This window comes from Oryctolagus cuniculus, chromosome 17 (assembly GCF_964237555.1).
Source record: "Oryctolagus cuniculus chromosome 17, mOryCun1.1, whole genome shotgun sequence".
In the NCBI taxonomy this organism is placed as follows: domain Eukaryota; kingdom Metazoa; phylum Chordata; class Mammalia; order Lagomorpha; family Leporidae; genus Oryctolagus; species Oryctolagus cuniculus.
The window spans coordinates 24,139,299-24,149,991 of record NC_091448.1 but is presented as its reverse complement, the minus strand read 5'-3'; the positions used below and the strand labels follow the sequence as shown (position 1 = coordinate 24,149,991).

The 10,693-nt window shown below is 62.0% G+C and overlaps 1 protein-coding gene across 2 annotated transcripts; it reads left to right on the top strand.

Moving 5' to 3' along the window:
• The first annotated feature begins 241 nt into the window (after positions 1-241).
• Positions 242-10,283, top strand: SP6 (Sp6 transcription factor). Of its 2 annotated transcripts, none has more exons than XM_070060803.1 (2): positions 242-352; positions 6,836-10,283. In XM_070060803.1, the coding sequence occupies exon 2, from the start codon at positions 6,893-6,895 to the stop codon at positions 8,021-8,023; it is 1,131 nt and encodes a 376-aa protein (XP_069916904.1). In that variant the 5' UTR covers positions 242-352; positions 6,836-6,892; the 3' UTR covers positions 8,024-10,283. The 2 variants fall into 2 exon arrangements, with proteins under 2 accessions (XP_069916904.1, XP_008269592.1); XM_008271370.4 differs by lacking the exon at positions 242-352 and adding an exon at positions 4,477-4,838.
• Positions 10,284-10,693: the final 410 nt, after the last annotated feature.

Sequence of the window (10,693 nt, the reverse complement as noted above, 5' to 3'; positions counted from 1 at the left end):
CCAGTCTCCCAGAGCCACTTAGTCCTGCTGCTGCCCACCCGCCTCGGGAGGAGTCGGGTCCTGCCCGCCACCCCACCCCCACCCCAGATGCCTCCTGCAGTTGAAATCCTCTTTTCCTGGCAGACCTCAGAGGCTCCGCTCTCACCCCCTACCACTCCCCCAGGAGAGCCGGGGGCCACTGTTTCCTGGATTATCCTAAAAGCTTCCGAGGCCGTGAGGACTTGGCAGCATCCCTGCTCCCGGCTCTCGCCTCCCCCTCTGGCTCTGACTGTCGCCTCCTTTATAAAGCCTGGTTCTCCATCACCCCCACTTGCCCCTCACTGCTGCTGCCAGCTCTGGGCTCCATGGACGGGTAAGAGAGACTGTTCCCTGTCCAGGACAGGGGACCTCCACACAGCATTAGGACCCTATTCTCGGGGTGCGGGGGCACAGAGATCTGGACGGCTTGGATCTCTCTTAACTAGGGAGGGAGGGATAAGAGGGACATCTTGGTGGGGTCTTTGGGGAGGACCAAACAGAGCTCCTGGAGGTCTTTGGACTGAGCTGGGCTGAGATCTGGGAGAGGGCGGGGGAGGGACTTGAGCCTGGGACTTCTTTCTGAGACAAAGGCTGGGCGAATATTAGCAGATGTAGAGGGTGTCCTGGATGGCAGGACACCCACAGAGGTAGCAAGGGGGCTCCCTGTATGATGGAAGAGAGATGACAGGTGCCACAGTCCACAGGTGCACGCGTGCACACACACACACACGTGTGACATGCACACACGTTTGTAGACAGCCACATGCACACATATGTACAATCCACAGATGGGTTCATCTTCTAGACTGAAAGGCAACGGCAGACACTCATGATAGGGGGGTTATAACAGAATTAGTGCCCAGCACAGGGCTTGGCCCTAGACAGACCCTCTGTGTTTGCTGAATGAAGACAGGATGAATGAAAGAAAACACTATGACCCCGGCTCTGGACTCTGCCTTTTTCTCCAGGAAGCAGGAGAATGAGGCGGGGAGAAGAGGGGACAGAGGAACGTGTTTGTCCAGGGCCACCAGCTTGAGTCTGTCTAAGTGCCTCCTGGAGGTGGAGGAGAAGGGCTAGCAACCAAGAAGCCGGGAATTAGGAGATGGGGCTTCTGGTCGTTGCTCTGCTGCTGACTTGCTCTGTGCCTGTCCTGGGATTCAGTCCCCACCAGGAAAATGAGGGCCTGGGCTTAGACTGTTTTTCCTGGCAGACCAGCTCTGATGTTCCCATGGTGCCAACGCTAAGCACAGCTGAGGCTTAGAAGCCACAGCCGAGTGGTGTGTGACCAGTCCCGGCAGTGCACGATGCCACCAGAGGGTCCTGTTAGGTGCAGGATGGTGGGTGGCTCTGATCAGAGGTGACTCTAGGAATGCTGTCCCTTCACCTGAGGATCTAGGGGCGCTTGGACTCCCAGGGCCATCACCTCTGCAGTAGTGAAACAGGACAGAATAGCAGGCAGAACCTGGGCTTCGGAGACCGACAGTTCCCTCCTGCAATCTTGGGAGACTCATTTAACTTCTTTCATCTGTGGCTTCCTCTTCTGTACCATGGGAACAATAACAGTTACTCTGTCACGTGCTCGAGAGTGCTCGTGAGTGGCGCTATCTGTGTGTGGGACCCGGGACATAGTAGGTGCTTTAGAAGTCAACGATGGTTAGGATTAACACAACCTAGTGAGGCTGCTCCAGGCACAGAACAGGTCCTGACCAAAGGACAGTTGGGAAGAGGAGGGGTGGCAGGGATGGGAGGTGGACACTTGTGGGCAAAATCTTCCCATTCATGCCTTTGAGGGAATGAGGGAGAGCAGCAGAGATGGCCCAAGGGCTGGGCAGATCCTGGTGTGGGGGGCAGCCTTGTTCAATTCTGAGTCAAGACATGAATTTGGGCAACGGGTTATGGTGACCTCAGCAGTCACATCAACATCCGGCCATAGCCATCACTCGGCTGGAAAACATCTAGCAAGTGGGAAACCCACGGACTGGAAGCAAAGGACCACAAGCCGAGAGGGATCTGAAAGAACCACAGTGACACCATGCTAAGTCAGAGGCAGAAACCTGGGCAGGGCAGGAAGTCAGCAGGGTTGAGTTCCCAGAGATGACTTCCTTTTGGTTGAATTTCACGCTGATGAGCCCTGCGCTAACGGAAGGTCTTTGTTTCTGGGGACCCCAGGTGGCATTAGGTCAGGATGGGGCAGGGTAGGGTTAAAGGGGACCGAGGGTGAAAATGGGGCGGGTATCCACTCACCTGGGGCTGGATTCCCTTTCACTGTTGCTTTCCAGGGATGGAAGGCGATGGGGAGATAAGGCAGTCTGGTGCCTAGAAACAGGAGCGAGGTATCTAGAGAACGGCAGACGTGGCCACAGCAGGCAGATGGGAGGAGGAGGCAGGAATGCCAAGGAGTCGCAACCAGGAGCCAGAGTCACCTGAGTCAGGTCTGGGGGCTCTGTCCCTGCTCTGACAAGCCCCTAACTATTCCAGAGGCAGCCGTGAATGGGGATGCGAACCCAGCTAGCCTGGATCTGCAAGCTGAGTGCCAGAGAAAAAAACCGTGTTGATGGGGGGAGGGGGGCGGCGGCGCAATTTAGCTTTGGCAACAAGAGCCAAAGCAGTTCTTGTGAATCTCCGTCTCAGGACCCCAAGTGCCTGGAAGAAGGAAAATCCAGGTCATCAGAAATCCCAACCCCAGCGATGTCCCAGGTCCAGGAGGCGCCACCCAGCTTCCGAAGGCTGGTCCTTAACCCAGCAGGGCGGCTTCACCCACCAGGAAACCGAGGCTTAGAGCAAGCCGACTGCCCCAGGGTCAGTTAAGCGATGCAGAATTGGGGCTGGAATTCAGGTCTGCAAACGTTAGTTCGCCCTCAGTCTTTTGAATATATACAATAGACATTTGCTGGGAACTGATTCATTGACACAAAAATATCTTCTGTTGCCTGCATACTTCCCAGGAGCCCCACCAGCTAGGAATTTTTAGGTACCATTCCTTTAAATCCTGGGAAACCCTCCAGTCGGGGTCATCCGGCTCAGGGAACTGAGCCTTAGAAAAGGGAGACATCGCAGGGTGAACCCGACACTGATTCCGGAGAGGAGGGTGCCCGTGTTGTGCGTGCACTTGGAGGGAACCACAACACTCTGATTTCTGCTCCCAGACTCTGTTCAACCCTTTTATAGCCATACTCCCAGCGTGTCCCAAACGGGAATGCAGGATAGATAAAGCAATGGGAGTGGAACACGGGCTGGAGAGGACAGATTAAATCAGCCCAAATTCCAGTCGGGCTGAATGAAATTGGCTGTTAAAAACAAAAACGAAATTTTAAAGACCCCACGGCAAAGCGCACGAGAGAAGCCAACCCGCACAGGGAAAGAAATATGGAAATTGATCAGAAATCCCGTGCCAAAACAGGAAAAAAAGAAAGAAAGAAAGAAAGAAAGAAAGAAAGAAAGAAAGAAAGAAAGAAAGAAAGAAAGAAAGAAAGAAAGAAAGTCCTCTGCGAGGTCCCATGAGGCCAGCCTGGGAGGCTTCGATTCAGAAAGGAGCAGGGGCTCACCAGGGTGCAGACGCCAGCCCGGCGGGAGGGGGACTCTTACACCCCCACCCCAGGCAATCGTTTCGTCCCGGGTTCTCTACCCATCCGACCCCGGAGTGTTTAGGCAAGCGCCACCAACGCCCTGAAATTTTGCCAGAGTGTCGCATGGTGTACAGAGCATTTGTTTTCTTCAAAAGAATCCGGACCCTTCGTTAAAAATATTAGGTTTAGACATTCAGGTGAGAATCGGGGAGTGGTGGCAAAGGGTCGCTCAATCCACCCAGGCGCCTGACCAGTCTACTGGATCCGTGCGGGAGCCAGGGTGCCGGCGTCGGCTGAGCACGCCCGGGACGGAGAGGAGGGGGTGGTGTCTTGGAGAGGACACCAAGGCGGGCGCCGGGGCTGCCCCCTAAGGGGCGGTGGACTGTGAGAGCTGGGCTGGGGGACCAGAAGAGCATGGGGCAGCCAGCGACCCGCAGCGGGGAAGTGGCTTGCGGCGGAGAGCGGCTGCGAGGGCAATGGCGAAGCAGGGCAGCCAGGACGTCCCAGGCTTCTCACGGCCTGGCCTGGGCCGAGCGCTCAGTCCAGTGTCCTCTCCTTTCCGCGGGGCAGCAGCGCTGGCCGGCCGGGGTGGGTGGGCCACGGGGCACACCAGGGCAACCCGCGCCCGAAGAGCGGCGCAGGGTCACCCCTCCCCCAGGACCTGCCCCTCCTCCACTCCCCCAGGGCCTGAGTCCCGCGTCCCCATCCAGATCCGAGCAGCTCGAGGGCAGTTTTCCACCCGATGGGGCGGGTCTCAGAACCTGGGAAACACCGCGCCCGGGCCCCTGGCCCAGGGGGTGGAGAGGACGAGGAGGAGCGAAGGAGCGGCGGGGACCGGCCTAGTTAACCAGCCCTCCCCCGCGGCCGCCCGCCCCCTCCTCCAGCGCCGGGCTGGGCCTCCCGTCCGGCCGAGCCCGCAAGGGTTAAAGGCTGCGGCAGGTGAGGTGGGCGGGGCCGCGAGTTCTGGGGAAAAAGGAGCGCAGGGGAGAGGATGAAGGCAGAGAGCGCGGGTGAGTCACGGGCGGAGCTGGCCTCGCTCGCTCACTCGCTCGCTCGCTGGCTCGCGCCCGCCCTCCGGCCTCCGCCCTCCCGCCGGCTCTCACCGCCTCCTCCGCCGCCGCCCGGTCTGGTCGCAGCCCCGCGCCCTCGGCTGCTGCCCCTCACTGCAGGAGAACCGGCTGGCGCGCAGGGCCCATGAGCGCGCGTCTGTAGCGCACCAGCCCGCCGCGCCCGGAGCCCGAGCGCAGCCTCCAGGTAGGAGCCCGGCCCGAGGCAGGGTGGCCCGGAGCGTGTGTGTGTGTGTGTGTGTGTGCGCGCGAGGTGGTCGCTGCCGAAATTCTCTTGGGAAAAAGTGTTCCCGACGCGCGGCAGCCTCCTCTGGCCTTGGGAGCGGGGTGGTCCTCCAGGATCCGAGGGGCTTAGGGCTTCGAAGGAGGGAAAACTGGGCGGACAAGAGAGACTGGAGCGACCGAGGAGACTGGAAACTGGGGAAACTGGAGCGACGGGGACAACTGGAGGACTGGAACTTTGAGAACCAGGAACGGGTCAGGCCCGACTGCCTGAGCACCGGCGGAATGGGGCACAGGGGCGTCCCTTGCCCGCCTTCCCGCGACCGCCCTGGCGCCCTGCGCCCTCCTCGCCCGAAGCCTCGGTGCAAGCCGCTGCGGCATCCCAGGCTGGGTTCTCCGCTCGCGGTTGTGAGAGGCCACTCTGGAGCCGGGATCGTCCCAGCCTCCCCACCTCTCAGCCCCTGGGGCAGTTCCCAGGCGCCAAGAGCTATTAGGGTCCCGGGCCTGGCTGCTCCCGCCCCGCCCCGGCCTGGGGCTCCGCTCCTGCGGCTTCACCCCGTTCCTTTCTTGTGGTAAGGCAGCCGGAGCCTGAGTAGGCGCCCAGCCCTCCTCTCGCGGCCTCTCCCAGAGTACTAGTGCCACCACCCTGGTTCCAGGGCCAGAAGGTGGTAGGGGTCAGCTGAGCCCTGCTGTGGGAAGGAAAAGACCCCAGAGAAGCCCCAGCCAGGCACGTGGTGGCCCCAGGGCTCCCAGGCCTTAGGGAGAGGTGGAGGGAAGCCGATGGCGGCTTTGGGTCCAGAGGCTCGAGGCAGTCCAGAGGAACGCCGTACTGTGGACTGAATGAGCAGACAGAGGAGCAGCATCATGGTCCGAGTCAGTACTGCAAGGTGTGCTCAGTGTTCTATAAAAGAAGATTGGCCAGGCTGCGTGGTCTCCACACTCGGCTGATGGCAGTCTTGGGGGAGTGCCCAGCTGCACCCCTGATAGAATCTCTCCCGGCCGTTCTGCCTCTCCAGTTCTGGGGTCATCAAGGCCTCCCTAGTTGCCCTCGGCTTCTGCACTCTGACCCTGCAGCCCTTAAAGGGGTGGCACGAGGAGCTTTGAGCTTGCCGCCAAGGTGTTCTTCGGCTGGCTCCCTTCTGGGGGGAAACCAACTGCCCCCAGCTTCATGTCTGATTCCCCACCACCACCCCTGGCTTGGAGAAGGGCATGGGTGGTAGCCAGAGTGGGCTGGCACCGGCTTCTCGGGTTTCTCTGGATGGGGGGAGGGCTGCCAAGGAAAACAAACTGGTACCACGGCAGCTCCCCAGGAAGGTGAAGTCCCTGCCCGAGGGAAAGGGGCGCTGCCAGGCAGGGGAGTGGGTTTGATGGGGCCCTGGCAAGCAGGCCGGGAGGAGAGCTGCGCGTCACGGGGGCTGCTGCAGTGAAGGGGAAGGTCGGCTTCCGTGGACATGCCTTGGTGGTGGCAGGAGTGCCTTTTTAAAAAGCTCAGGACCTGCTTTGGACTTTCTGCAGAGCAGAGACCCCCAAGCTTTGGTTTCACCAGCAGACCACCTCCGCGCCCCCCCCCCCATCTGTGTGCTGAGGTCAACCAGGGAAGCTGAGATGGGTCTGTACGCTCCATTAGGGCCCGGCAGCAGGTGTGCTGTGCTTGCGCTGCTGGCCTGGGCAGCCGGGGTGGGCATGGACCTAGCAGAGTCCGACAGGTGTAACTCAGCAGGGATGCCCTGTGTCCTATGGGAGCGATCTCTTAGGAAGGCAGATCTCCACCCTGCTCTGCCCTTGCCTGAGCCCCGCACATCCGCAACCCTCCCTAGCACTCCCAAATTCCCCAGTCCCCACCCAAAGGCCCCAACGTGTTTTCCCTGGGGGCTAGAGAGGAGCACTTTGGGAGGAGGGGATCTGGGTCAGGAGCGAAAGCCGGGGACTTTCCTCACCTATTTTCCGCTTTGCTTTCTCTAGGTCCCATCTGAGGTGCCCCTGACCGTCCCTGTCCCCCACCCACCCCGGGCCCCGGCAATGCTAACCGCTGTCTGCGGCTCTCTGGGCAGCCAGCACACGGACGCGCCTCACGCCTCGCCGCCGCGCCTCGACCTGCAGCCTCTCCAAACATACCAGGGTCACACGAGCCCGGAGGCCGGGGACTACCCATCCCCGCTGCAGCCTGCCGAGCTGCAGAGCCTCCCGCTGGGCCCGGAGGTGGACTTCTCACAGGGCTATGAGCTGCCGGGGGCCTCCTCGCGGGTGACCTGCGAGGACCTGGAAAGCGACAGTCCCTTGGCCCCGGGACCCTTTTCCAAGCTCCTGCAGCCGGACATGTCCCACCATTACGAATCGTGGTTCCGGCCGACTCACCCAGGCACGGAGGATGGCTCCTGGTGGGACCTTCATCCGGGCACCAGCTGGATGGACCTCCCCCACACTCAGGGCGCGCTAACTTCACCTGGCCACCCGGGGGCGCTGCAGGCCGGCTTGGGGGGCTACGTCGGCGACCACCAGCTCTGCGCCCCGCCGCCTCACCCGCACCCGCACCACCTCCTCCCAGCCGCCGGAGGGCAGCACCTCCTGGGGCCACCCGACGGGGCTAAGGCCTTGGAAGCGGCTGCCCCGGAGTCCCAAGGGCTGGATTCCAGTCTGGACGGGGCGACCCGGCCTAAAGGTTCCCGGCGGTCGGTGCCACGCAGCTCAGGCCAGACCGTGTGTCGCTGCCCCAACTGTCTGGAGGCGGAGCGACTGGGGGCACCGTGCGGGCCCGACGGGGGCAAGAAGAAGCATTTGCACAATTGCCACATCCCGGGCTGCGGGAAGGCCTATGCCAAGACGTCGCACCTGAAGGCGCACCTGCGCTGGCACAGTGGCGACCGCCCCTTCGTGTGCAACTGGCTCTTCTGCGGCAAGCGGTTCACGCGCTCCGACGAGCTGCAGCGCCACCTCCAGACCCACACGGGCACCAAGAAGTTCCCCTGCGCGGTCTGCAGCCGCGTCTTCATGCGCAGCGACCACCTGGCCAAGCACATGAAGACCCACGAGGGCGCCAAGGAGGAGGCGGCCGGCGCGGCGCAGGGCGAAGGCAAGGCCGGCGGCGCGGTGGAGCCCCCCGGGGGCAAAGGCAAGCGGGAGGCCGAGGGCAGCGCGCCTCCCTCCAACTGAGCTGCGCGGGTGCCGCCCGTGGCCGGGCTCCCGGGGGCGCCGCAAGAGTCCCCAGGCCGACGTCCTCGGGGCCGGCTGCAGTCAGTAACAGGGAAGGCGGTTATTTATTGTGCGGGAGGGAGAGCGGGGCGGGGACGGGGAGTCGGGCGCTTGCGGGAGCAATGTGGGCGCTGGGGCTGGACGGAAGGTGTTTGCCCGATGGGGCCGGGAGGAGCCGTGCGCGCAGCTCAGGGCCCCGGGCGGGGGTGGGGGTGGGCACCCCTGCGGCGGCTGGAGGGGAAAGCGGCCCGGAGCTGAGCGGAGCGGGCCCGCCGGGGGCGCGGGGAGAGGGGTGGCTGTCGAGACTCGTCCTTGCAGGCCTGGGAACCTGGACACGGAAGCGCCCCCGGAGCCGCCCGAAGGGGCCGGGTCGCCTTCCTCAGCCTCCTGGTGCCTGAGTCCTGGGGCTTCCGGAGGCCCCCCCCAGATGGGGGGGACCCCCTAGGTTGGGGGCGTGTCTGTAGCTGTTATAGAAATTTTGACGCGCCTCCGTATTAACCCTTCCAGACCCAGTCTAGTGGAGCCAGGATTGAAGAGGGTAGCAATCCCACACAGTTCTCAGGCCAGAGCTATGGGGCGGAGAACAGAGGCGGGGGGTGGGGGTGGGGGAAGCAGGGAAATCCCCCTCTAAAAGGAAAGAGAGGGACTCGTCGAGGGGATGCGCGCAACCACCCGCTTCCGCCTCTGCTCCCGTGCAGTCCTTGACTCTTGGTCTTTTTTTTAAAAAGCAAGCTCAGTAGTGCAGCTTCCGGGTCTGTGCCCCTAGGTAGGTTTCCAAGGCTCCCAGTAGCAGCCGCAGCTCTAGAATTGATGTAGTTCTCTCCCGGAGGTTCCCCTCAGTTGCCTTCCCCTTGGGGGCGTCCAGCAGAGACCCCTCTAGCTGTTCCCACTTGGAGTGCAGGACGCTGGGGCTGCCTGGCCAGCCCCTGCCCCGCCCTGCCCTGCCCTGCCCCATCCCCCTGTAGAGTGCATTCAGGAAGCTGCTTCCTCCCCAGCTCACCGCAGGGGAAAGTCCTCTCCCCGTGCAGGCGCTGTCTTCCCTCTGATGGCCTTCTCTGCCGTCAGAGGTGACGTCCAAGAAGCTGTCCCCACTTGGCCCCTTCTCCTTTAGATGCTAGAAATACAGGTGGATTGGGATCTTGGGGGTGGGGGTGGGGAGGGGCCCAGCAGAGGCTGGGCCAGGCACCTGGGAGAGGAGCTGGTCCCGGGAGGGGAGGGTCTGGCAGGCCACGGGACCCTGGGGCTGGGGGCTTCCCTGGGCCTAAAGTCCCTCTGACCTCCCCCTTCGCTTCGCTCTCCATTCTCCACCCAGAGCCCTCTGCAGGGATTAGCTGTGTATTGATTTTTAAGTTATAAGCAAAGGGTATTTTATTTAATATTAGGGCATGTGTGTGCGTGCATGTCTTGTGCACCTGTGCATGTGTGCGTGTGTGCATGTGTGTGTGTGTTTCTCTACTGAGCCTGGGGTCTCCTGAGACCCCATCTTGTTCACCCCGTCCAAGGTCTAGGGCCTAGGCCCGCAGCGTCTCTTCCTGCCTTGGGGATGCTGGGGCCCAGTCTGAGGACTGGGAGCTGTATGGGACGTGGGGGCTGGGATTTGGGTGGGAATACATGTTTGTGTAGAAAGGGGCCTTCCTTAACAGGGACAGAGGGGCTTCCCTGAGGGCCCCCGGGGCCTGGGGTAGTTTAAGAAGTAATGATCTTTCTCGATTCTCCCTCTCCTTTTCCCCTGCCTTCGGCTAACCCAGCCCGCTGTCCCCTTCCTCCCTGAGAGGGCTGGGGGCAGAAGGGGAGCTGGCCAAGGCCGCAGGTTGCCTGGCCAGGTGGGGGTGGGGGAGGAAGGAGGGCGCTGTGGGTGTGGGATGCCTTTCTTCTCCACCCATCGAAACCAGCCACCCCCTCCCTGTGCTACCAAGACAGCCTTGTCCAGTGGCCATTCTAAGGGGAACTCCCACTTGGGTGTTGGGGGGCACACGGCTGCTGCCCCCGTAGAGGCCCTTAGCTCTAAGGTATGCAGGTCGGGGCTCTGGAGAGGGGTCTTCTGCTCCCTACTTTGGTAGATCTCGGTGGCTCGGCTGCCTGCCCTTCCAGGCAGCCTCCCTAGAGGAAAATGTAGGATTTTTTTTTTTTTCTTGAACTGCTGTGAACCCACTTTGGGGGGGTAGGAGGAGGAAGAAACAGCCTGTGTTTTTTATGCAACAATAAAGTCATCAACGACATCTCTGTTGCTTCATCTGTCTTCCAGCTCCGTCCTCAGCAGCGAGGACGGGCTCCGGGCTGCAGGGCGGGGTGGACCCTTCCCTTTGATCCCGCAGCCCCGGGGGCAGCTTCATCTCCATTTGATTGGGGTTGGGGAGGCGGGGTTGACCCTGCCCGGGGGAGGGTTGGGGCTGCAGGAGGGAGAGCCCTCCCTGGTCTGCACCTAGAGGAAGCAGACTGTTCTAGACAGTTCCCGCCTCCTCCACACACAAGTCCCCTCTTCCCCTCCCCTGCTACGAACCCCAGTTCTCTCCCTTCCCAAGCCGAGCCAGGCTCTCGGCCCCCGCCCCGTGGGGGTGTGTATGCCGGCCGGCCCTCTGGCTCTGAGCGAGGTGGGGGTGACTGACAGCGATTTCGTCACCCAGGGTGATC